The sequence below is a fragment of the Conger conger genome, chromosome 7 (genome assembly GCF_963514075.1).
Source record: "Conger conger chromosome 7, fConCon1.1, whole genome shotgun sequence".
Taxonomy (NCBI): domain Eukaryota; kingdom Metazoa; phylum Chordata; class Actinopteri; order Anguilliformes; family Congridae; genus Conger; species Conger conger.
Genome location: NC_083766.1, coordinates 21188394 through 21214960, shown reverse-complemented (window position 1 = coordinate 21214960; position 26567 = coordinate 21188394). Strand labels below are relative to the sequence as shown.

At 47.5% G+C, this 26567-nt stretch overlaps 1 protein-coding gene across 8 annotated transcripts in view; it reads left to right on the top strand.

Annotated features, from left to right (window-relative positions):
* cxxc5a (CXXC finger protein 5a) overlaps positions 1-18720 on the top strand; it is a 28519-nt gene extending 9799 nt beyond the window's left edge. For 5 of the 8 annotated variants that reach the window (XM_061249225.1, XM_061249223.1, XM_061249224.1 and 2 more), the window contains 2 exons: positions 4353-5340; positions 16868-18720. In XM_061249225.1, coding sequence (XP_061105209.1) covers positions 4567-5340; positions 16868-16912 — 819 coding nt within the window. In that variant the 5' untranslated portion in view covers positions 4353-4566 and the 3' untranslated portion in view covers positions 16913-18720. Of the gene's footprint in view, positions 1-4352; positions 5372-16867 lie in introns of all 8 variants that reach the window. The other 3 variants (XM_061249229.1, XM_061249228.1, XM_061249230.1) reach the window with 3 other exon arrangements.
* Positions 18721-26567: the final 7847 nt, after the last annotated feature.

Below are 26567 nucleotides of genomic sequence, written 5' to 3'. Positions count from 1 at the left end.
CAGCCAGTGTGTGTGTGAGTGTGTGTGTGAATGGGTGAATGTGAAGCATCAATTATAAAGCGCTTTGGATGAAAGTGCAGTCTATTTACCATTTACTCAAAAGTAGAATCTCACACATACAAAGGCACTCACATGATTTTTATTGTTATTATTATTTATTTTCTCATCCATGGGGACACACAAATGGTCACATTTCTCATTATCTGTCCCCATAGGATATTTAACAAGGTTCCTTGGGTTAAGTACCCTGCTCAGTGGTACACCCATAGCATCTCACTACTGAACTTACAACCTTCTGCTTACAAGATGGGTGCTTAGAGCAACAAGCCTCTAAAACAGGGTTTCTAAAACTCTGGGTCAGGACCCAAAACACGTATGTGGTGTGTCCCAGAATGAGTGTAGTTCACTAGGCTGTGCTATTTGTATTTGAGGGGTCCCTGAAACTAAATTTCGAAATTATTTAGCACCATGAATATTAGTATTGATGTTGGATGGATTGGGATACTTGCTATACTTAAAAGATGTGCCCTGTGTCTATCAGATTTAGTTAGAGGTGCGAAATTCTGATTGTAAATGATGAGTTATGTTTGGGCACATTTCCAGGCAGTCTTCCCTAAATCCTTTCAGGTAAAACTGAACCATAACCAGCACGGCTTTCTTTAACGAGGGATCTCTTGTAAACAAATATTATCTGACTTCTGTAACCTAGGCAGCCTGTAGCCTGTAGCTGGATAAGGTACATCACTGGGACCTGGAAGGTTGGTGGTTCCAACCCTGGTGTAGCCAAGATGAGATCTGCTCATCTGTTGGGCCCTTGAGCAAGGCCCTTAACCCCACATTGCTCTAGTGGGGATTGTCCCCTGCTTAGTCTAACCGACTGTAAGTCGCTTTGTATGAGAGCATCAGCTAAATACCAAATTATTTATTTATACTTTCAACAGTTAATCCAACACACCGGAGCTTGGAGTTTTCCCTCCCAGAGGAATATGGCCTCTCTTCCATGTGTTGCCATGGAGATCACAGACCCCAAACCCTCCACTCCCCCAGGATCAACGCAGACCCTCGGGAGTGCGGTTTCCACGTCGCTGTATTCCTTATGAAACCCTTTTTTGTGTTGGAGGAGTACACTTCAGCTCGTGTCCGCGCAGGCAGTCTGATTGACCCGGGCGTTTGATGTTGTGCGATGAAACGCACCTCACCTTCTAAATCCCTCACTTAGTGGATGACACTACGCCATTCTGGGATCGCCACCGTCGACATTGGCCTGTTTTTGATTGGACACTCGGGATGGGCCATAGATGACCTCACCACAGTGAAAGGCTCTGCTTCACACTGGAAAAATGTCTTTGTTTTAGTCTTGATATGAGATTTCAAATATTTATCTCTCAAGTAGGATACAACTTTTTTTTAAGGTACTGTTTGCTTGACAAGTGAAATTTTCTCACCCCATTGGCAGATCTTGTAATGAGTCAAAACTGACTCACGTCATTGGCAATAGTTCAGTCTTGTTTAGCACAAAAGTGATATAAATAAGATTTTAAGTCTAAATATAAAACTCGAATACGTGTTCGCATTTGACTTATTGGAGAGAGCAGTGTTTCTAGATGTCTTCTGCTGTCAATCACATAATTAGTTCAGTCATATCTGCAATCTGTCATTTTAACTAAAACTGTCCATAAGCTTGTGATTGACAGCCATCAACTATTTCCCTGCCCTAAATAAATGAAAAGTTTCTGTGGGCCAATGACCTGGCATTGGTGTATGCTGCTCCAAATTAATTATATATCGCTGGCTACAGATACAGTTGTATGTACCTATGGGGTATTGCCCCAGTGACTCTTTAGGAAGTTTTTGTACCTTTATTTCTGTCTTGTAGCACCGCTCTGCAGGCATATCTCTGTTGTTGTGTTTCAGACGTGTGGTGTACATGGGGGCCCTGTTCCTGAAACTGCACCCCTCCGGTTTTTCGGCGAAATGCGCGGCTGCTACGCGGCTCTGGCAGGAGCAAACACACGCGCACACACGCACGCACACACGCTGGGGAAACGGTCCGGGCTTTCCTGTGCTCTGCAGTAGAATATCCTGTGGTTTCGCGAGTCACCTGACTCAACTGTCAACGCTCCCACAGGCAGTTACTGCTGACCACACCCCCCTCCCCCCCACCCCGAAACTGGGCTCAGAAACCGGCTAGGCTGTGTGAGTGGGGTTGTGTGTGTGTGTGTGTGTGTGTGTGTGTGTGGGTGAGTGAATGGGGTAGAGTGTGCTTATGGCTGTGTATGTGTGTATGAGTGCACGTGGGTGTGTGTTTGTTTGGGTGGGTGCATTTGTGTGAGTGCATGTGTGTGTTTCTGTGTGTATGTGTGTGTGTTTGTGTGTGTTTGTGTATGTGTGTGTGATTGGGTGTGTATGCTCATTCAGCTTCTTCAGTGTAACGGTTTGTCCGTTTAAAGCAGGCCTCTCAAGCTTACAGTAAAAGAACACACCACTGATGTACTGTATATTCCTAGGGCAGCTGTTTGTTTACTTGACAACCTTTGCTTGACAACATGGTCATGGTGTTGGACAGAAATACTGCGGGAGGGAGGGGTGTCATGGGGGTGCCTGTGAACGCGATGGCTTGTGAGATTAAGCTCTTGGAACAAAGGATTGTGGGGAAAAAAAATCCTTCTTTTTGGCAAAACATAAAACAGCAAAGCCGTATTAGGACTGATTTTCGTCCTGTGCATAATTGATCTGAATGTGGTTCTTATGTCTGTGTGAGGTGAGCAATATTTGTTTCAGAAATCTGTTTTCGGACCAGTTACTTAGATTTTTTTTACTTCAGAAAAAGGTTCTCTCTCTAATTCAGCGCTGTTGTTTTGTTCCACTTTGAGCTTTTTGAAGATAATTTTCCTCAACATTTTGTTCGGGGTCCTCTCCCCTGAAAGAAATATTTGAATAAGACAGGAATTGTGGCCCAGGCCACAGGGTTTTCTGTTCTTTTGGATGTGATGTCGTGGGAAATCATTTGAAAGGGAGCTGACGTGTGGAGCATCGATGTGGGTGTCACACCCGAAGCCCTGCATCTGTTTATACTACACACTGGAATTCCTGTACATATCAAATGCGAATGACATGCAAAACCCACCAATATTCTGAACGCATTATCTGTGTTATAAGACTGATTTTTGGTTAACAACATGTTTCTGTGAAAGTTCCCAGGGGTCTCCTCCATCTAAAAATTGTTTGCACAGGTCTCACTGGTGCATGCAAGTGTTTCTGGGAAGTTTATATATTATAATTGCGTACATGCATGTGTATGTATGTGTATTTTAGTGTTTATATTGTGTGTATGTACATACATGTGCGTGTATTTGTGTATGTGTATATTTTTTTTGAGTAAATGGTGTTTATAATTGTGTGTGTATGTGTGTGTGTGTGTGCGTGTGTACGTATATGTGTGTGTATATTTGGTGTTTTTAAGTGTGCGCACATGCGCGCGCGTGTGTGTGTGTGTACATGCATGCGTGCATGTCTGGAATGTGTAAGTGTATATTAGTGTTTATAATTTTGTATGCGCATATGCATGTGTTTGTGTGTACTGTGTATGTGTGTGTGTATGTGTGTGTGTGTGTGTCTCAGAGCTGCAGGAATGGTGGCAGCACTTTTTTTGTGTTGTGTGGGGGTTCATGATTTTCTTGTGATGTTTGGTTGTTGTGGCATAATAAAGGTGTGTTTAAACAAAAGCTAGCATGATGGATAAGGAGGAGAAAGTGAATTGAAGAAGGGCAGGTCACAGATCCTGTGCTGGTGTTCAGGGGCATGGTTTTACAACAAATTTGCATTGAATATGTGTATTCTCATTTAATTGGCAATGTATATATATTTATGGAAATCTGGTGTTAGCCAGGAAATCTGTGTGATTCAAGTTGGGGGCTACAAGGTGTGTTTAAAAATTGACCCAGAGATGTTATTTTTTAATCATTTACTCATATCATTTGTTTTTATTTGATTTTACTTAATTATTGTATTATTGGCTTATCTTTGTATTACTGAAGGTCTGCTTTTCTTGATTTGTTTATATATATATAAATAAAGGGGACATAAAAATAAAAATATATTTGTCTCTTTCCACCTCTATCTCTCTCTCTCCCCCTCTCTCTCTCCCTTTCTCTCTCTCTCTCTGTCTCTCTCTCTCTCTCTCTGTCTCTCTGTCTCTCTCCCTCTCTCTCTCTCTCTCTCTCTCTCCCCCCCTCTCTCTCTCCCTCTCTCTCTCTCCCTCTCCCCCCTCTCTCTCTCCCTCCCTCTCCCTCTCTCTCTGTCTCTCTCTCTCCCCCTCTCTCTCTCCCTTTCTCTCCCTCTCTCTCTCTCAGGTTTCAGTTCCTCTGGGGAAAGATGCGGATGAGGACGGAGATCTAGCGGCGGGTCACGGGTTCCGGGGGCTTCCATTGGCCCATTCTTCGTCGGAGGAGGAGCCACTCTCCTCTCCCACACACTGAACAGCCTGCCAGCTCCGCCCCCTATCCCGCCCCTGCCCCGCCCCCTGCCCCCGCCCCGCCCCCTCATCGCCCACCACCGCGCTGGACCATGTCTAGCGGGCGGACCGAGGGCAGCCAATCGGAGGCGCCGGAGCGGAGCGGGCACGGCGATGACACGCCCCCGCTGGCCGTGGAGCGCCGCAGTCGGAGCGGAATCCTCAGCGAGCCGCTGAGCAAGAGCCTGAAGAAGTCCCGCGCACTCTCTCAGTACACCGCCTGCCCCGCCCCCAACGGACTGTCGCAGAAAGCCCCGCCCGCCGCCGCCGTGGCCAAGGGCCACTCTACCTCCGCAGCGCTCAAGCAGGCCCAGCAGGCGGCGCCGGAGGCCGCCCCGAAACTGGACCGCACCCTGGAGCAGATGCTGGAGAGCCAAAACGGCCTCCTTCACTTCGCCCAGGCCGCCGCCCTGCTGAAGCGCGCCGGCATGGAGCACGTGCTGCTGCCCGGCGACCAGGGGGCGGGGCTGGGCGACCTGGAGGGCGTGTCCGGCGCGGACGCGGGCGGCGGCCTGGGGGACTTCCCCTTCCTGGGCGGCGGCTTCCCGTTCAACCCCGGCCTCTTCATCATGACGCCGGCCGGGGTCTTCCTCGCCGACAGCGCCCTGCACATGGCCGGGCTGGCGGAGTACCCCGCGCAGGCCGAGCTGGCGTCCGCCATCGGCTCGGGGAAGAAGAAGCGCAAGCGCTGCGGCATGTGCCCGCCCTGCCGCCGGCGCATCAACTGCGAGCAGTGCAGCAGCTGCCGCAACCGCAAGACCGGGCACCAGATCTGCAAGTTCCGCAAGTGCGAGGAGCTCAAGAAGAAACCGTCCAGCGCTCTGGAGGTAAGGTCATGACCTGGGCGGGGCCTCGGAGGTGAGTTGGCCTGGGGCGGGGGCTCGATGTCGTGCGTGTGACCCGCTCTATCCAAATCTGTCGTACCGGTGCCGCCACGCGTTTGGAGTTTTTGAAACGATTCGAAAAGAGGAGAATTAAAGGTACAATAGGTCGTTTTTTGACTAACGGTCTAGAGAGGAATTGCTGCAACGAACGCTCTCTACCCACGACGCTGTTTATGTCTCCCTCATCTCTGTGAACGTGCTGATGTTGAAACGCCATTGGCTGTGGCAGTTAGAACCAATTTTCAGCCAATGAGCTTGAACTATTGTACAGCAGTACGATGTTTTGGTACAGAGTGCTGGCCGGTCAACTGGTTATTTTGAAACCTGAATTTAAGGACTGCAGACACAGGCAGAGGGTGAGTCAACATGTCAGTGAACCGTCAAACAATTTTTGAACACAAAAATCTTACCTATTGTACCTTTAAGTAAGTACGTTTTCTAAGGATACAAAAGTTATCCTTCCACTTCAGATACCGTGGGAGTTGTGTCCCCTTTCATTTTGAGTGCCACTGAACCGTGTTTTTCAGAAAACCGGCTTCAGATTTTCACCACGGGATGAAAGCCAAAAGCAGCCAAAATTTGAATACCGATTTATGTGAAATTGGTGCGACTTACGACTGGTTATGATAGAGCAGGTCACATATGTGTGAAAATGGTGCGGAGAGGGTGGAGCAGGAGGTTGGAGTTGGTTGGGGCTCAGGATGGAAGTGGATACAGGGCAGACAAAGATCAGTTTGGAGAACAGCAAACAAGAAAAAAAGCTAAACTGTATTTGTATCACGTACAGAACTGCAACACACCATGCTGTACGTGGAGATAAAAACAGATACAATTTTCAATTCAGTCAATAATAAATAGTTAAAACAGAATGATTCAAATTTTTATAAAAGTGCTCTACTTGGGGTCAATTATTGTTCGAAATAATGAGGTCCAGTCCCTTTTTTAAGGCACCTGAGGTGGGTCTAACCCCCTCGAGAACACTAAGACGCACCGTAGGTAAAAGCGATGCTGAAAAGGTGTGTCTTAAGAATTAAAAATTGGTTTAATGTTGTAAATGTGTGAAGGTGGGGTTGAGCTAACAGGGTGTGGTTGGAACAGGAGTTAGAAGTTGCTGGGGCTGAGGAGGCATTAGTGTTTGGTGGGACTCGGATGAGAAAGAGTATCAGGTGGTGGTGCCAGGGACGTCACAGGGCAGGCGAGGATCGGTTTAACCTCTCTCTCTCTCTCTCTCTCTCTCTCTCTCTCGTTCTCTCTCATTCTCTTGCTGTACCATCCACTGGTAAAACGGGCCAATGAAGAATCTCTGTTCTATTTAATGCTGCCTTTCAGCCAATGAGCCAGCTTTGTCCAAATCCCCTCCATTGTGAGGTCCAAATGTTCAATTTCAGGGATTGTTGTGCATTTGGAGTGTGCGTTAGGATGTGAAGGGCTGTTGTGTGTGTGTGTGAGAGAGAGTACACACACGTGTGTTTGTGTGTGTGTGTGTATGAGTTTGGCAGTGTGTGTGTTTGGCAGTGTGCATATATGTGTGTGTGCGTGCATGTGTTTGTGTGTGTGTGTGTGTGTATGAGTTTGGCAGTGTGCTTATGTGTGTGTGTGTGTTTGGCAGTGTATGTGCACATGTGTGTGTGAGTTTGGCACTGTGTGGGTGTGTGTATGCACGTGTGTGTGTGTGAGTTTGGTGCTGTGTGTGGGTGTGTGTGTGTGTGCACATGTGTGTGTGAGTTTGGCAGGGTGTGTTGCGTGTATGTGTGTGCACGTGTGTGTACGTGTGTGTGTGTGTGTGTGTGTGTGTAAGTTTGGCAGTGTGCGTGTGTGTGTGTGTGTGAGTTTGGCAGGGTGTGTTGCGTGTATGTGTGTGCACGTGTGTGTGTGAGTTTGGCAGGGTGTGTTGCGTGTATGTGTGTGCACGTGTGTGTACGTGTGTGTGTGTGTGTGTGTGTGTGTGTGTGAGTTTGGCAGTGTGCGTGTGTGTGTGAGTTTGGCAGGGTGTGTTGCGTGTATGTGTGTGCACGTGTGTGCACGTGTGTGTGTGTGTGTGTGTGTGTGTGAGTTTGGCAGGGTGTGTTGCGTGTATGTGTGCACGTGTGTGTGTGTGTGTGTGTGTGTGAGTTTTGCAGTGTATGGCGTAGCTTCATTATTGGGGAAAGGAAGGTAATGATTAATCCGGGCTCTTCACACCACCGCACTGCAGGGCCATGCTCTGTGATTCAGTGAGAGGCTCTGGGGTTTCAGTGGGAGGGAGGTGTGTGGAGGTGCAGGCAGAGAGAGGGCGTTAGAGAGGCTGTGGGGTTTCAGTGGGAGGTGTGTGGAGGTGCAGGCAGAGAGAGGGCGTTAGAGAGGCTTTGGGGTTTCAGTGGGAGGTGTGTGGAGGTGCAGGCAGAGAGAGGGTGTTAGAGAGGCTCTGGGGTTTCAGTGGGAGGTGTGTGGAGGTGCAGGCAGAGAGAGGGCGTTAGAGGGGCTGTGGGGTTTCAGTGGGAGGTGTGTGGAGGTGCAGGCAGAGAGAGGGTGTTAGAGAGGCTGTGGGGTTTCAGTGGGAGGTGTGTGGAGGTGCAGGCAGAGAGAGGGCGTTAGAGGGGCTGTGGGGTTTCAGTGGGAGGTGTGTGGAGGTGCAGGCAGAGAGAGGGTGTTAGAGAGGCTCTGGGGTTTCAGTGGGAGGGAGGTGTGTGGAGGTGCAGGCAGAGAGAGGGCGTTAGAGGGGCTGTGGGGTTTCAGTGGGAGGTGTGTGGAGGTGCAGGCAGAGAGAGGGTGTTAGAGAGGCTCTGGGGTTTCAGTGGGAGGTGTGTGGAGGTGCAGGCAGAGAGAGGGCGTTAGAGGGGCTGTGGGGTTTCAGTGGGAGGTGTGTGGAGGTGCAGGCAGAGAGAGGGCGTTAGAGAGGCTGTGGGGTTTCAGTGGGAGGTGTGTGGAGGTGCAGGCAGAGAGAGGGCGTTAGAGGGGCTGTGGGGTTTCAGTGGGAGGTGTGTGGAGGTGCAGGCAGAGAGAGGGTGTTAGAGAGGCTCTGGGGTTTCAGTGGGAGGGAGGTGTGTGGAGGTGCAGGCAGAGAGAGGGCGTTAGAGGGGCTGTGGGGTTTCAGTGGGAGGTGTGTGGAGGTGCAGGCAGAGAGAGGGTGTTAGAGAGGCTCTGGGGTTTCAGTGGGAGGTGTGTGGAGGTGCAGGCAGAGAGAGGGCGTTAGAGGGGCTGTGGGGTTTCAGTGGGAGGTGTGTGGAGGTGCAGGCAGAGAGAGGGCGTTAGAGAGGCTGTGGGGTTTCAGTGGGAGGTGTGTGGAGGTGCAGGCAGAGAGAGGGCGTTAGAGGGGCTGTGGGGTTTCAGTGGGAGGTGTGTGGAGGTGCAGGCAGAGAGAGGGTGTTAGAGAGGCTCTGGGGTTTCAGTGGGAGGTGTGTGGAGGTGCAGGCAGAGAAAGGGCGTTAGAGGGGCTGTGGGGTTTCAGTGGGAGGTGTGTGGAGGTGCAGGCAGAGAGAGGGTGTTAGAGAGGCTGTGGGGTTTCAGTGGGAGGTGTGTGGAGGTGCAGGCAGAGAGAGGGTGTTAGAGAGGCTGTGGGGTTTCAGTGGGAGGTGTGTGGAGGTGCAGGCAGAGAGAGGGTGTTAGAGAGGCTGTGGGGTTTCAGTGGGAGGTGTGTGGAGGTGCAGGCAGAGAGAGGGCGTTAGAGGGGTTCTGGGGTTTCAGTGGGAGGTGTGTGGAGGTGCAAGCAGAGAGAGGGCGTTAGAGGGGCTCTGGGGTTTCGGTGGGGGGTGTGTGGAGGTGCAGGCAGAGAGAGGGTGTTAGAGGGGCTGTGGGGTTTCAGTGGGAGGGAGGTGTGTGGATGTGCAGGCAGAGGGAGACTTTCTGAGAGGAGAGCTGGTGGTGTACTGGGTTAGAGTGAGAATTGGGGTTTGGGTTCAAGCAGGGCATCAGGGTTCAGTGATGAGGTTCTTTTAGATACCACAGTTATCACTATCCTAAAGAAACCCTGTGATTCCATAGAATTCTTACTATGTAAAATGGTAAATGGCAGGTATTTATATAGCGCCTTTATCCAAAGCGCTGTACAATTGATGCTTCTCCATTCACCCATTCATGCGCACCCTCACACACCAACAGCGATTGGCTGCCATGCAAGGCCCCGACCAGCTCATCAGGAGCATTTGGGGGTTAGGTGTCTTGCTCAGGGACACTTCGACACAGCCCAGGCGGGGGATCGAACCGGCAACCCTCCGACTGCCAGACAACTGCTCTTACTGCCTGAGCCATGTCGCCCTCATGTAAAGTCTCTTTGGAACAGTCTGCTGTGACAAATAAAATTTTATTGAATTTAATAGAATAACCCTATCTAGTTCAAGGATTTTTGTTTGGGATTGTTCTTTGTCTGGGATTCCTTGTCTTCACACTTCACACCTATGATAGAGGGTCCCATAACTAAGTAAAAAGGGTTCCTCTGTAGAGACAAGCTGAAGAACCCCTGTTCTGTTTCATTGTTAGTGTGGACAAAGCAGTAACATTACTCCATCGAAGGTGCAAAACCAGAATTCTTTCGCCATCCATTCAATTACATTTTTTCACACAACCGCCAAAAAAAAAGTTAACCACATACATATGCCAAATAAATGATGGCCTACATAACTAACTGCAGTCACACAGCCATGTCATGTACTGTAGTTTATGAAATTATGTCCTCGCATATTAAAATGCAGCATAGGATTATCTCTGATGGTTTATGTTTTTTCCATTAGCAAGCTAGTTATCAATTGTTCGCTAGCTTACCCGGCTAGTAAGCCAACATTAACAAAAACGTAGCTTTCCCAGACTGCATATGTTCTCCTTATGTTCATCACCATGGCTACTGTGATAGTATTTTTGAGTAGGCCGACTTGACAGGAGTGTGGTCAGACAACAGTTACTGGCAGTGTCATGTGGGAATTATATTGATGCGGAAGAATGCCACGTAGGCCTTAGGCTGGTAAACAGAAGCCCGTAGATAGCTGGAAAAGTTAAGGCGGGAATGTTGTGTGTTCTGGGCATGAACACGGCTAAAGAAAGGTTGGTGTTTTAAAGGTAAAATAGGTAATTTTGGACTCCTGATGGTCAGGAGAGGAATTGCAGCAACAAACACCCTCAAACCACTACACTGTTTATCCCTTCCCCTTCTCTGAACGTGCTGGGACCCGCATGGTCGGTGGTTCGATCCCCGGTATAGCCACAATAAGATCCGCACCGCCGTTGGGCCCTTGAGCAGGGACCTTGAGCAAGGCCCTTAACCCTGCATTGCTCCAGGGGAGGATTGTCTCCTGCTTAGTCTAAATCAACTGTAAGTCGCTCTGGATAAGAGCGCCAGCCAAATGACATGTAATGTAATGAGTCAACATGTCAGTGTGCTTTTTTCAATGACAGGAAGGGATTTACACTGGTCATTGAAGGTGGGGGGCGGGGGTTAGACGGTTAGTCTCCTGGTTGTGAGGTGTGACAGGGGAAATGGAAGGTAACAGGAGTGCATGGATCTAGGATAAGAAACCAATACACTGCAGAACAAAAAATCTGTCATAACCAGTGTTTTTTTTGTCTTGTAATGAGACTTAAAATCTTTTTTCTTTTTTGAGTTTCTACCACAGTACCAGTACCTGGCAATACCAGTTTAACTGGCCTTCTGACTCAGACGGTACTGTTGTACACTTCAGTGAATGACTTAACCTGAACTGCTTCAGTAAATATATCCTGCTGCTAAAATGCATAATATGTCAGAGAAAAAGTAGTCTATGCCGTTCAAGTCACTTGGGTTTAGCGTATCTGCTGAGCAATGTAAATTAATAACGAAATTAAAATCTTCACCGTTACTTTGGAAACAAGGCCCTAGGCTTGTCCATTGCTCGCCTCTTATCATCCGTTTTGAAAACTTTAGATGCCAAAGCTTCCTGTTGCAGGATATTTCAGCATCGATGATGCTTCTTGCTGCGGGTAACAGCCAGCCAGAGACTGGAATTTCATCTCCGCAAAATGTTAGCATCACTCAATCAATTGAAATAAGCATGTAATGCTTGGCCAGCCTTCTCTCACCCATCAATATTATTCTAAGGATTCTTGTTGGTTACTTTGTCTGCCATCAGACAGTGTCTGAGTAAAGATGGCAGCCATCTCTCTGCAAATCAATTCTCTTAATCGATTGTTTGCTGGCTATCTAAGTAACTGTCAGGTTAAACTGTTTGCAATGTTACATTTGCTGAAACAACTTAAGCTGTCATGCCTGTTAGAAAGGCAAACACTTAAGCCCTACTGTACGTACCTTGCAAAATATTTCACATGGTGTAAATTAAACCTGTTACATCTGCTAGCACCAATCTGCTGTGTATGATGTAGAACGAGGTAATCTAGCTAACGAGTCATTAGCCAGTTTTAGTAGGTTACGTCTGCTTATTATGTAATTAACTGGTTAATGAAAGCTACTAGCTGACCCTTGCCACTATTAAAATACACGGCAGCTGTGAAAATGTGTTTATTTGTTTGCCCGCTGCTCACAGTTTTGGTTGATAGCCATATAAATCACACATGCTCCAAATGTCAGTGCTGACCACCTTTATGAGAAACTAACCTGGCTCTTAATCAGACCAGCGGTGAAGCTTTTACTTCAAGAGAGCGGGGTCTCCCCCTTCATACGCAGTATTCACGTAGCTGCTGCTTTTTCATATAGCATGGTTATAACAGTATTATTACATATGGAATACAGTGCTTTGAGATATAATGATTTCAGCTTGACTGTGAATGTGTACTGTGCTTTCTTTGGAGCTTCTGTAATTTGGAAAAATGTTTTCTGCCATTTTCTGCGTGTGTGTGTGCAGCAAGAGTATAATGTTTTTCATTGTTGTAGTTAAAGAAAGCAGGTTGACAGGAATCTCAGATTGTACTTGTGCAATGCAAATGCAAAGAACGCTTGTGAATATTGTTCAGCTTTATAAAAAAACTAGAAAAGAAAGTGTCACCTTTTTAACAAATCGGATGTGTGTCACATGACTACCATATGCAGCTGAGCTCCTTTTTTAGGCAAGCCAGGTGGCTAACTAAGCTGAGGCTAATTTGAGAAGCGACAGCCATGCTGTCCGATGTGGAAAAGATGCTCTGCTGTTTTACACAGACGTGTAAATCATCTGTGCTGGACCATGGGGAACCCCGGTGGGGATAGTGTATTATAAGGACGAGTCATGAGAAGGATGTGTGTTTAATTATTAGGTGCTGCATTTACTTTGAAAATAGTTTGATTACTTGGGTGTGTGTTTGTGTCTGTGTGTCTGTGACTTTGTTTATGTGGTGTGTGTGTGTGTGTGTGTGTGTGTGTGTGCGCCTGTGTGTGTGTGTGCGTGTGTGGGTGTGTGTTTATGTGCTGTCTGTGTGTCTGTGGTGTGTGTGTGCGTGTGTGTGTGTGTGCGCATGTGTGTGTGTGCGTGTGTGGGTGTGTGCGCATGTGTGTGTGTCTGTGTATTTATGTGCTGTCTGTGTGTCTGTGTGCTCTGGTGTCTGTGTATGTGTGTGTGTATGCTCTGGTGTGTGTGTGTGCGCGCTAGTGTGTGTGGGTGTGTGTGTGTATGCGGTGGCGTGTGTGTGTATGCTCTGGTGTGTGTGTGTGTGTGTGTATGCTCTGCTGTGTGTGTGTGTGTGTGTGTATGCTCTGCCGTGTGTGTGTATGCTCTGGTGTGTGTCTATAGGCTCTGGTGTGTGTGTATATGATCTGGTGTGTGTGTGTGCGTGTGTGTGTGTGTGCTCTGGCGTGTGTATACTCTGGCGTATGTGTATGTGCTCTGGTGTGTGTGTGTGTATGCTCTGGTGTGTGTGTGTATGCTCTGGTGTGTGTTTGTGTGTGTATACTCTGGCATGTGTGTGTGTATGCTCTGGTGTGTGTGTGTGTGTGTGTGGGGCACTGCTGACCTTTAAGGCGCAGTATTGACAGGCCTTCAGGCTGTCTTCCACGGCCGCTTGTGGCAGCTGAGACTGAAGCCGCTGCAATGTGTGGCCAGGGACGTGCTGAGAATTAGGGGGGGGGGGGACTGTGGCCCTGGAGGGGGGGGGGGGGGGGGGGGGGGATGGGGGGGGACCGGATAGGTGTGGATTTACACAAACCTAACGAAACGTCTCGGACCAAACTGCCCCCCTCCTTTCATTCATAACTCACCTGTTATGGTGAGGGGTGACTTTACAACCTGGAACTCGACATAGTAATATGAGCAGGTTATTTTCAGAGTTTATAGTTTATGTGTTTATGAGTGCCGCTTTATATGCATGTCTGTGTGTGTGTGTGTTTGTGTGTCTGCTCGCTGATTCTAGTAGGAACCCTGTGATTTCATAGAAGAACCCTATCTAGTTGAAGATTGCGTTCTTTGTCTGTGAGCTTTCACACTTCACACCTATGACAGAGGGTTCCATAAAGAGCTAAAAAGGGTTCCCCTATGGAATCAAGCCAAAGAACCCTTTTTCTTTTTTTTGTGTGCGTGTGTGTCTGCTGTGTGTCTGTGTGTGTGCTGTGTGTGTAGGTGTGTGAGTGTGTGTGTCTGTGTGTGTGTGCTGTATGTGTGTGTGTGCGTGTATATCTGTGTGTGCTGCATGTGTGTGTGTGTGTGCTGTGTGTGTGTGTGTGTGTATGAGTGTGTGTTTGTGTGCTGTGTGTATGTGTGTGCGTGTATATCTGTGTGTGCTGCATGTGTGTGTGTGTGTGCTGTGTGTGTGTGTGTGTATGAGTGTGTGTTTGTGTGCTGTGTGTATGTGTGCTGGGTGTGTGTCTGCTGTGTCTGTGTGTGTGTGTGTGTGTATGCTCTGGTGTGTAGGAGTGTGTGTGTGTATGAGTGTGTGTGTGTCTGTGTATGCTCTGTTGTGTATGAGTGTGTGTGTGTGTGTGTGTGTATGTATGAGTGTGAGTGTGTGTGTGTGTGTGTGTGTGTGTATGAGTGTGTGTGTGTGTGTGTGTGTGTGTGAGTGTGTGTATGAGTGTGTGTGTGTGTATGAGTGTGTGTGTGTCTGTGTATGCTCTGGTGTGTATGAGTGTGTGTGTGTGTATGCTCTGTTGTGTATGAGTGTGTGTGTGTGTGTGTGTATGAGTGTGTGTGTGTGTGTGGGTATGTGTGTGTGTGTGTGTGTGTGTGTATGAGTGTGTGTGTGTGTGTGTGTGTGTGTGAGTGTGTGTATGAGTGTGTGTGTGTGGATGCAGGCTTCTCCTCGAGCGGTGAGTCTCTCCCTCCCAGGCGAGGTTAGGGCACTGGTCTGGTTGGCATGGCGACGGGAGGGCGGCTGTGGTCAGTGTGGCCGGTGGACTCGGTGCTGCAGACTCCTGGGGAGACGCAGGGAGACAGACAGACAGCAGCTGGGCCCTGGGTCCCAGGTATCCAGGAGGAGGGTGCATATGTAGATGGGGAGGTTGGGGGGGGGGGGGGTCAGCTGAGGTGAGTGCGTCCTGTGTGAGTGTGGGAGGGGAGGGGGGAGAGGGAGAGGGAGTAGGGGGGGGCATGAGGCTGATTAATGTCAGAGCGGACGTGTCAGCACCAAGAAGCTCAGATGCAGGGTGGAGTCGTCAATGCAGTGTGTGTGAGTGTATGTGTATGAGTGTGTGTATCTGTGTGTGTGTGTGTGTTTATGTGTCTGTGTATGTCTGTGTGTCTGTCTGGTGTGTGTGTGTGCCTGCATGTGTGAGTGTGTGTGTCTGTCTGTGTGTGCGCGTGTGTGTTTGTCCGTATGGTAAAATCAGCAGGAAGATTATCAGCGTAGCGTAGCTGCTGAAATAGACGTAGCGCACGGATTGTGACCTTGAGTAGATACAGGCCTGAGCTCTCCACTCACTGTGCCACTGACTGACCCAGAGAGGGGACAGGGCACTGGGGTGGGAACACACAGGTGTGTGTGTGTGTGTGTGTGTGTGTGTGTGTGTGTGTGTGTGTGTGGGCGATACAGCTGACTTGCCCCGGGCACTGCTGGTGAATGTGCGAGATTCTCTTCTGCGGTGAGAGGGAGGGAGAGAGAGAGAGAGAGAGAGTGAGAGAGAATATTAAAGGGAGAGATAGAGAAAGAGAGAATGAGAGGGGGAGAGAGACAGAGAGAAAGAGTGATAGATGAAGAGACATAGAAAGAGAATGAGAGGGTAGAGAGAGACAGAGAAGGAGTGATAGAAGGAGAGACAGAGAAGGAAAGAGAGAGAGATGGAGTCACCCCTCCTCTGTTTTGCGGAAGCAGGCTGCCGTCGCCTCCACGCCTCGTTCTCACTCAGACGGCCAGTCAGCTGGTCCCCCGGCAACGTGTCCCTGCTGCTTAATCACACACTACAGGACCTAGAGAGAGAGAGAGAGAGAGAGAGAGAGAGAGAGAACAGGCCCAAACTGAGAGAAAGAGCGAGGGAGATAGCTAGGGAGAGAGGGAGACCAGGCCCAAACAGAGAGAGAGAGAACAGGCCCAAACTGAGAGAGAGAGAGAGAGAGAGGAGACCAGGCCCAAACCGAGAGAGAGAAAGAGAGGGAGAGAGCGGGAGTGAGTGAGAGGGAGGAAAGAAAGAAAGAGAGGGTAGGGAAAATGGCGGACGGAATAGAGGCCCCATTGTGACGGGGGGGGGGGGGTGCGCCTGTGCGTGGTGCTAAATAATTAATGTAGCGTGTCGGATTTCACTGGGAGCCAGAGCCACGGCCTTCGGCTGTGGGGCGGGGGGGGGGGGCGGGGGGGCTGTTTGGGACAGCCTGGCGCGGCGCTTCAGTACCCAGCTGCTCTCTGGGCTCCGAGCGAAGGAAAGAGAGGGATGAAGAAAGGGAGGGGAGGGGTGGAGAGGAGAAGAGAGAGAGAGAGGCGGTAAAGGTGAGGGAACGGAGAGAGAGGCAGGGAGCGTCCGTAAAAACGGCCGTTTCATTACCGATTCCGGAGGAACTCGCCATGATCGTCGTGCCTGTCTCGAATCAATCAGTAACAGCTAACAACAGGAGGAGGAGAATGACAGAGAGAGGAGAGAGAGAGACAGAGAGATAGACAGCAAGAGAGAGAGAGGAGAAAGAGACAGAGAGAGATAGACAGAGCAAGAGAGAGAGAGACAGAGAGATAGACAGCAAGAGAGAGAGAGGAGAAAGAGACAGAGAGAAATAGACAGAGCAAGAGAGAGAGGAGAGAGAGACAGAGAGAGAGAGAGACATAGAGTGTGAGAGACAGAGAGAGTGTGAGAGAGAAAGGGGGAGACAGAGAGAGAGAATAAGGAAACCTGTATGAAGGTTGACGCAGTTGGGGTGCGGGAGGGCGGGCGGGGCTCTGGCCGGTCTTCACACACAGACGTGATTTATGGCGTCGTGAGGCAGACGCGCGGAGCATGACTTTGACTCCTGGCACTGACTCCATCGGCCTCAGCAGCAGCAGTGACTCCCTTATCTACACGAGCCCCTCCCAACTCCTCCCCCTCCTCCTCCGTCCTCCCCCAACCCCCCCCCCCCCCCACCCCCTTAGCTGAATTTGACCCTGGCTCTCTGTGACACTGACCTTCTCGTCCTCTCTCTCCAAGAAGGTGATGTTGCCGACGGGAACAGCATTCCGATGGTTCCAGTAGCGAGCGAGCGAGAGAGCGAGAGAGAGAGCGAGTGTTGCTGCCACCATTCCCCAAAGCTCCGCCCTCACGTGCAATGCCACCGCCTGATTGGACAGTCTCAGGCACGGACGCTTCGGCTGGACAAAAACAAACACAGACAAAACAAAAGAAACACAAACGAACTAACAAACAACAAACAAAAAAGAGACGAACGAAATGAAAAAAAGTGACAAAAAAAACAATGACGATTATTATCAAATCAATGGATGCACCTACTTATTCCTGAACCAAAAATGAACGTAAAGAAAAACCTATGGCAACTTTCATTCCTTTTCTATGTTCCATTTTGGTACCTTTTGCCCCCAACGCCCCCACCCCTCCCCACTTCTCCCCGACCCCACCATCGTTTCCAGCGGTTTTCTGTCTCTTTGACATGGAGCTGTTCATTTGCCAAACAGAAATGACAAACTGAATGGACAATCAAACGATTTGTGTGTTTGGTGTTTATGTCGTTACGTGTGGAAAGATACAGTACTTGTGTAGAGAATGTAAATTTACTGCTATATTTTAAAAAAAGAACCTAGTGGCTAATGGAAGCACTATTGTAATTTAGCACCATTGTTCTTACTTACAACCTGTATTTTTGATTGTTTTATTTTTTATTTTTGTTTTATTTTTGTTTTGTTTTGTTATGTCAAAAATCTATGGTTTTGAAATTGCGTAATGTTTGCTATTAAAAAGAAGAAAAAAACAAAAAAAAAATTTTTTTTTGAGATGTAGAATCCAAATTTCTGATCCAACAGGAAACATTTCTTGTCAGGTAGGTATCACGTCGATGTACCCTGCTCAACCCTCCAAACCCTGTTTGGTGCTGATGTCTGAGGAGACAACTTCTGGTCACTCCGGACTCCAACAAAACTCTCTCTGGTATTTCTGTGGTTTTCATTGGTGAAGCTGGTAGACATCTCTCTCTCTAAATTAGGCCCTGCCATTCTGATTGGTCGAAAAGGCCTCCCCTTACGAATAAAATCATGTGTTCAAAAACAAATGTTCAAAGGCCACATGTGAACAACCGACATTTGAAGAGTACATGTGTGAACAATAAATAATCCCACTTACTGTATAAGATGAGAGGGGGTAACCTATGCTATTTCAAGTAATATTTTGTTTTGGCATGTGAAAAACGTTATTCACATTTTACAGACAAGCTGAAATGGAAGATTGAGTAGCTGTAGCTTCTACGATATGACGTATAGGCGAGTGAAACAGATCTTTCAGGGGAATTTTTGGAGGGCGGGGAGTTGATTTGACTGAAGTCAAATGAGGAGGGGGACATCAAATGAGGATGCACTCCACTGCGTGAAAGGATATTGATTGGAGGGGAACAAAAAATGGACAAACATTTGATCGACATCGCAAAATGTAAATCAAAATAGTTTTCCAGGAAGTGAATGGAAATGTCCTGCTCTAACTTTGGTTTCAGCTTGTCTTTAAAGGACATGAAAATGTGAAGATGCAAATGACTCAGTGTGTCCTATTTTCCTTTCTCATTCACTTGTGAAAAAGTTAAGCAAAGTTAAATGTGAACATGTTAAATTCACAAGTGAAAATAATGATTTTCTTGTGTGAAGAGGCAATTTCACATGATTTTTTCGTAAGGGTCAGTACTCAAAATCAGTGCTCATTCCGTTGTGTTCCAGTTAAAGGTACTGATATTTTTTCCAGCACGTTGCCAGAACTACATCTTCAAAGTGAAAAGAGAAGTGATGTTTGTATTAATTTAGAAATTTGGGCTTGTTTTTTGTGAATAAAAAAGACAAATGCATGTATCTGTGTCAAGATTTACAGTTCTCCAGTCTGTCTACTTCTGCATGTGTTTTTTCAAAGCTGCTTCATCTGTCAAAAAAACGAAGAAAAAAACAAAAACAATGAAGAAACACTTGCCAAGGTGCTGTAGTGTTGAAAAAGATCTCAGATCTGTCTCCTTTTAATCCCATTCATTGGCTAATAAAATAAAGAGTTGAGTGGATGAGCAAAAAAAAAAAAAAAAGTTGTGAAAAAAGTAGAGCCACACGTGTCTCTTTTGGATTGTTGTTATGATTTTATACGAAACATGAATAATGTGAAGATGCATAAAATGTCTGTGGGGCACATCTGCCCCAGGTTCAAGTTATAAAGATGTTCAGGACATTTCGAGGCAGTTTTAGGTAACACTTTATTTAAAGGCTCCTACTGTACATAATAGCTATATTACTAGTTCATAAGCACTACATGGCACATTCATAAGCACTACATAAGCATTCATACGTGCCTATGTCAATCATGTCAAATAGGCATATGTTGTGTTAAGTCAACATTGAGGCAGCAAGTGACATTACCATGATATTTCATGACCAGGTGAATTGACACAAGATTCTTATGTCAGTTATTAACAAAAGTGATAATGAATGTGCTATGTGGTGTATATAAAGGGGTTATATACAGTAGGTTTATGTAGGAACCTTCAAATAAAGTGTTACCCAGTTTTGAAGCCACTGATTATGCCTAGTCCAAGACTAAATTCAGTTTTGAAGGGAGAATCTCGTAAAAACTCAATTTAGTCCCAAACTAAGTTTAATCTATCTGTAAAAGCAGCCCTGAGTTTTGTGAAAAAGGTAGTGGCCTTCACTGTTTGATTCAAGATGCAAAATTAAGATAAATAAGACTATATATGAATGATCAGTTTCTGCTGAAAGTCTGAAACAGGGGTGAGGGAGTTGCAGCTTACTGGTGAGGTAGCTTCTGCTAGCTGTCTGAAACAGGTGTGAGGTATCTTCTGCTTGCTGTCTGAAACAGGTGTGAGGTATCTTCTGCTTGCTGTCTGAAACAGGTGTGAGGTAGCTTCTGGTTGCTGTCTGAAACAGGTGAGGTAGCTTCTGCTAGCTGTCTGAAATTGGTGTGAGGTAGCTGCAGCTTGCTGTCTGAAATGGGTTAGGTAGCTGCAGCTTTCTTTCTGAAACAGAGGTGAGGTAGCTGAAACGGGTGAGATAGCTGCTTCTCACTGTCTGAAACAGGTGAGCTACAGCTTGCTGTCTGAAACAGGGGTGAGGTAGCTACAGCTTGCTGTCTGAAACAGGGGTGAGGTAGCTACAGCTTGCTGTCTGAAACAGGGGTGAGGTAGCTGAAACAGGTGAGGTAGCTACAGCTTGCTGTCTGAAACAGGTGAGGTAGCTACAGCTTGCTGTCTGAAACAGGTGAGGTAGCTACAGCTTGCTGTCTAAAACAGGGGTGAGGTAGCTGAAACGGGTGAGGGAGTTGCTACTCGCAGTCTGATTGCTGGACGCTGTTCCTCATCTCAGCTTGCAGTGCCTCCATTGCTTGACCTGAATGGAATCTGTGTTTTTTTTTTCCTGGCTCTGGGAAAGACGGCAGCCTTCCGATCGCGCGTGACAGAAGCCTGGCGGCGTTCCGGGCGGGAACGCGGCCGCACGCGGAGCGCTGTGGCGGGGAGAAGCGAGGAGGAGGGGGGAGGAAGAGGGGAGGAGGGGGGTGGAGGTGGGGAGGAGGGGGGGTGGAGGAGACGGTCGGAGGAACGTCACACACTGAGGTGCCACAGCTCAGCGGGCAGACCCGCTCCCCGTGCATCTGCCTCCGTGTCTAAACCCTGCCCGCGTGCGCGCGCCATATGTCCTCATCCGCAGCCGCGTATCGATACGGATATTTCACCTGAGGGGGACGCAGAACCGACAAAAAAACTAAAACAACGAGAACATTCACAGCGATAGTGCAGAGTATTAGGCAGGCCTTTCCCTTCTTCGAAGAGGAGGAATGTTTTCTTCGGTAAATCCTCGTTCTTTTGGGGGTTGGCGATTGAGTTGGCGGTTTGAGCGAGCGAGCGAGCGTCTCCCCCCCTCCCCCACCCAGTGACAGCAGCGGGCTGGTGCCATCGCCATGGCGCTAAGGGAAGCTGGGGCCCTGCATTATTAATGTAGCGCACCGTCCGCCAACACAGCCCGCTGCCCAAGCTGCCATCAGAGAGCCTCCCTGTGCGTGTGTGTGTGTGCGTGTGTGTGAGTGTGTGTGTGTGTGTGTGTTTGTGTGTGAGAGAGTGTGAGAGTGAATGTGTGTGTGTGTGTGTGTGTGTGTGTGTATGTGAATGTGTAAGAGTGTGTGTGTGCATGTGAGAGTGTGCACGGGTGTGTGCGTGTGTGTGAGAGAGAGTGTGTGCATGTGTGTGTGAGAGATAGTGAGAGTGTGTGTGCGTGCGTGTCACAGTGCGTGAGTGTGTGTGCCTGTGTTGCATGTGTGCATGTGTTTGTGTGTCTATATGTGCGTCTGTGTGTGCGTGTGAGAGAGTTTGTGTACGTGCGAGGTTTTGTGTGTGTCCCCATGCAAGTGTGTGTCTGTGTGCATGTGTGTGTGCATGCAAGCGTGAGTGTGTCCATGTGTGTGTATGTGAGTGTTTGTGTGTGTGCGCACGCATCTCTTTGTGTGTATGGCCACATTTCTTCACCACTACGATGGGTCGGCCACACCATTAGGAAGCCAGAGGATCGCCTTCCACACCGGCTCCTGTACGGTCAACTACACCGATCTGCGGGAGGCCAAACGCAGAGACACGAGCACCAGCTCAAAACAACGCTCAGGAGATACGGAATACAGCGCACAAAGCCTGAAAGCTCTGCCTTGGAGCGTCTTCTTTTGCCAAGAAGGACTTCAGGGCTTTGAAGGGGAGAGCATTGAGGTGAAGGAAAGGAGGCTTCAAAGGAGGAAGATGGGCCCTGCAGCCAAAACTAACTCTGACTCTGCCTGCCCGACAAGCAATAGGTAATGTGGCTCTCGTATTGGGCTTCACAGTTACACCAAAACTCACCAAACGAAACGGAAGTTGAAGTCATCATCGGACACAATGGGCTACCGTAATTTGTGTGTATGAGAAATATTTCATTTAAATGAGCTATAATTCATTCATTGGAGAAGATCTAAATGAGAAGACCTAAAAACTACATTAATAGTACATGTGTACCACCATCTAACAATTTACAAAAGCTTGTGAAACAACAACAAGTCTGTAGTCTCATAACATCATATGCCACATGTCCAAAGAAAGCAGTAAATATGCACCATATTCTTATAACAGTGGTTATTATATATTATATAGTGTTTATTGAACTGTTATAAATGCTGTATAAGCCATAACAGTAAACTGCTACCTTTGTATTTCTCTGCCTGCTTGTATATTCGAGTGTGTTGGGGAGGAGGTATGTTATTTACGATTCTTGGGAAAAGCAGTGGGATTAAAAATCCTGTAATTAATATTATGTTCCCACTTCCAAAACAATTACATTTTAAGAGCCTATTCCTTGGCTTTGGATTGAAACCTGTCATTGGCTGTGTTTGAAACCATCTACTTAGCATACTACCCATATCCCATTTCAATGAAAATCAGGCTGAAATTTAGTACGTGTAGTACGCTAGCGCGGTTTCAAACGCAGCCATTGTCTCCGGCCGGCTGTGCGGTGACTGTGTTATACGGCGTGTGTGATTAAAATCCGACTCCCCCCCCTCCTCCCTCCGCCCCCCATTTTGGCCAGATAGTTCCGCAGGAGTAGCCGCACTGCCGCTTGGACACAAAATGGAGGAAATCCCATTAGCGCACCTGCAGGAGGTCACACAGGCATGGCGGGGGAGTCGCCCAGTGTTGCACGTACCTGCCGTAAAAAAGAGTGACTCACGCGCTAGGTGCTTCTGTGTGTACTAATGTGAGCTGGGCCTAATTGCATTCTCTTCCCAGATATGGAGTGCGCACTGCATCGCAGGTAATGAAACGGCAAATAATGACCGCGAAGCAAACATTAGTGACCTCCTTTTAAAATGACAGAATATTGTTCAAAATGCCAAAAACAAAAAATCATGCTGTGTGCATTCATTTGACAGGTGTTAAAGCATTGTTAAAGCATAGTTAAAGAAGAACCTCACTCTAATTATATGTTCGGGTATTTTATTGCTCCTTTCACGATTAGAAGGAGAAAAATTAAGTTGTGGCATTGTGTAGATTACTTTGTGTAACCAATATCCCAAACATGCCTGTTTAACTCATTGCTTTAGTTTATTGAACCCTGTGGGATAATTTGTCCTCTGCATTTGACCCATCCTAGTTTCTTAGGAGCAGTGGGCAGCCACAGTGCAGTGCCCGGGGACCATCCCCAGTTCTACTGAAGCCAGTGCCTTGGTCAAGGGCAATACCTATCCCCCACTAGCATGCCTTTAGGTGCGGGAGGAAACCAGAGTATATGGAGGAAACCACATGAACACTGGGAGAACATGCAAACTCCACGCAGACAGGATCCAGCCAACCAGGACTCAAACCCGGGACCGCCTTCCTGAGAGGCAGCAGTGCAACTGTGCCACCTTTTAGATGTAAGCTGGCAGATACAGTATGTCTTTAGAATGTTCTTAACCTTTGTGTAGTCTAAACATTCTACTCCCCTTGTCCTAAGGGTGAAAAATGACCCACCTTCACTAAATCCCTAAAATACAGCAGCTTGATTGAATTTCTATTTTTCAAATCTATTTTGCATGAGGAAACAACCTGTCACTCATCGCAAACTTTGTTGTCAAATTGCAAGTTGAAAAAAAATCATTTAGGGGGTTTTCTCTGCTGCTAAACATAGTGGCAGGTCATTTTTGACCCTTAAGACAACACAAGGGTTAAGTGACCATTAAATGTCAGCTGTTTGTCTACACGAGAAGAGTGACCTGTTTAAGAATTTCTGACTGCTGGTACACTCTATGCCACAGCATACACTGGCACACTGGCCAACGCTCTATTAAGAGGCTTAAAACCACTGTTTCCAGTTTTTGAACATTGTATATACAGTATGCTCCATAACGTCTAGGGCAATCTTCAGGGTTTTTTTTTCCAGAACTCTGTAGGCTATTTTAGGTACTACTTGGCAAACTGTAACCTGGCCATCCTGTTTCTGAATCAAACTATTGGTTTGCATCTTTCAGTGTAGCCTCTGTAGTTCTGTTTTTGAAGTCACTGATACATCCACGCCTGCCTCATGAAGAGTGTTTCTGATTTGACAGACAGGTGTTTGGGTTTTTTTTCTTCATTATGGTGAGAATTCTTCTCTCATCAACTGTAGATGTTTCAGTAACCTACCAGGCCCAATTACTGAGCTCACCGGTGCTCTCTTTCTTCTTAATGACATTCCAAACTGTTGATGGTAAGTCAAAGGTGTGTCCTATGTCTCTGACAATTTTTTTCTTCTTATTTCCTCGACTGTCATTGGCACAACTCTGGTCCTCATGTTGACAAACACCAATAACAGACCTCAAAGGCAATCAAAAGCCTAGAATCAAGACTAGATACTTGAAGCTCTCTTATAACTGCACTAAGAAAGCCATTGAACACACCTGACTAATCAGAGACACATTTGAAGCCAAATGTTCCAAATGTTATGGCTTCCTGAAATGGCGGGAATATTGATAAAAAGTACTGTCATTTCTACATGGTGAAACCTGAATGTATAAAATACACGAATAAAAGCAGAAAATCTGCAAGTTAACCACCTGTCTTTGATTCCTAATTTAAAATGGTTGAATACAGAGCCAAATTGAGGAAAATAAGTCTTTGTCCCAAGACCTGTAGTCCAAGGTCCAAAGGTGATAATTACTGTAGCCTCTTCAGCTAACTCTGATGCATTTACATAAATGTTTGTCCATTGTCCTTGTCAAATAAACTAATGAATTACATTAAGCATTTGGAGCTCACTACATACAAAAATAATTTAGGGGCCTATTTTAACATTTTTGTCTGAAACAATCACATTTTTGGGAAAATGCAAAGAAAAAACATAATTAAAATGCACACACATACACACACACACTCATGCGCACACACTCTCTCTTTCACACACACACGCTCACAATCATGCACGCGCACACATACACTCACACACACACACTCTCACGCACACATACACTCCCTCTCTCACACAAACACACACTCTCTCCCTCACTCACACACACATGCAAACATTCTCTCTCACACTCACACACACTCTCTCTCACACTCACACACTCTCTCTCACACACACACACACACACACACACACACTCTCTCCCTTTCTCACACACACACACACACACACACTCTCTCCCTCTCTCTCTCTCTCTCTCTCTCACACACACACACACACACACAGAAACAGATTAAGCACAAATCAATGGCGGTGCTGGAGAGGGAGAGAGATTTCACCCTGGGCTCTCGTTAAGGTCTGACGCTGGCGCCAGAAGCTCGGGGGAGTGTTATTACCACGGTGATGGTTGATAAGACGTTCGTTCCTCCGCGGCGCGTCCCGGGGGGACAGATGCCTCGCGCCGCCATGGAAACGGCGAGGCTAGGTGTTACGCTATAATTGGGCCAGAGCTTTTAACAGCACAGTCGCGCGGGCAGGTACGCTGCCGTCTTCAAATGAGAAATTATGGTGCAGCGCTGGAAAAAAAAACAGGCTGCGGACACTCACCTCTCCCCGCTCCTGATTTCCAGCTTCCCGTTTAAAAAAAACACGGATCAGCTCCAAACTCTGAGCGTTCCACCACGTCCGGGCCCAGGGAAACGGAGGAGGGGAACGTGTTCGGGCATAATTTTTTGCCCGGGGTTTTCAAAATAATGCAACTTATTTAATGTTAGATGGCAAAATTCGATAAAATCTACATTAAATCCCCCTAAAACCTGATTAAGTATTTCAAAGGGAAACTCTATTGATGACGCATGCACACACCCAGACAAACACACACACTGATACTGCATACACACTCACGCACACACGCACACAGATATTGACAGATATTGTAATTTACTGGCCCCTTACCATGTATTCATAAAGTATTTCCCTAAATATTGCACTCTCAGTTCCAAATTCCTGTGTGTGCTCTTCAGAAATAGAAAAAGAGGGACGAACAGATGCTGAAAAATAGAGAAAGGGAGAAGAACAGGGAGGTAGGGCTTTCCTCTTCTGCAGATCTGACTGAACCCAGCACACGGAGCTGTCAATAACAATCAATTTCCTTGGTATTGACTTCCCTGGCCCTGAAAAGACCACCCCCCAATGTCCTAACACACATAAACACACACTCACTCACACACACAGACACTGGCACATACACGCATACGCACACGCACGCACGCACACACACACACACTCTCTCCCCCTACATTTAGCACTGCGTATACTGCTGTGCACTACACCTTCCCCAAAGGCCGACTGCACCCGGATTAGCACCAGTGGTGTTCACCTCAGGCAGCTGGCTGTCTTTACTCTGTTCAGTGCAGCGAGAGAACAAATATTATCAGGCTGGTGCAGGGCCGGGAGTGGAGCTGGGAGGTGTTTCTGCAGGTACGGGGTTCAGTGTTTCAGTACCTCCACCTTCCTGCTACACACACTGGAGCTCTCAGGCCTGGGCGCTAATGCTAACCCTGCAGGCTAGTACACAACCTGGTCTCTACTGATAGTCCTGCGGGTTAGTACACTACCTGGTCTCTACTGCTAGTCCTGCGGGTTAGTACACTACCTGGTCTCTACTGCTAGCAATGCAGGCTAGTATACGACCTGGACTCTACTGCTAGTCCTGCAGGATAGTATACTACCTGGACTCTACTACTAGTCCTGCAGGCTAGTACACTACC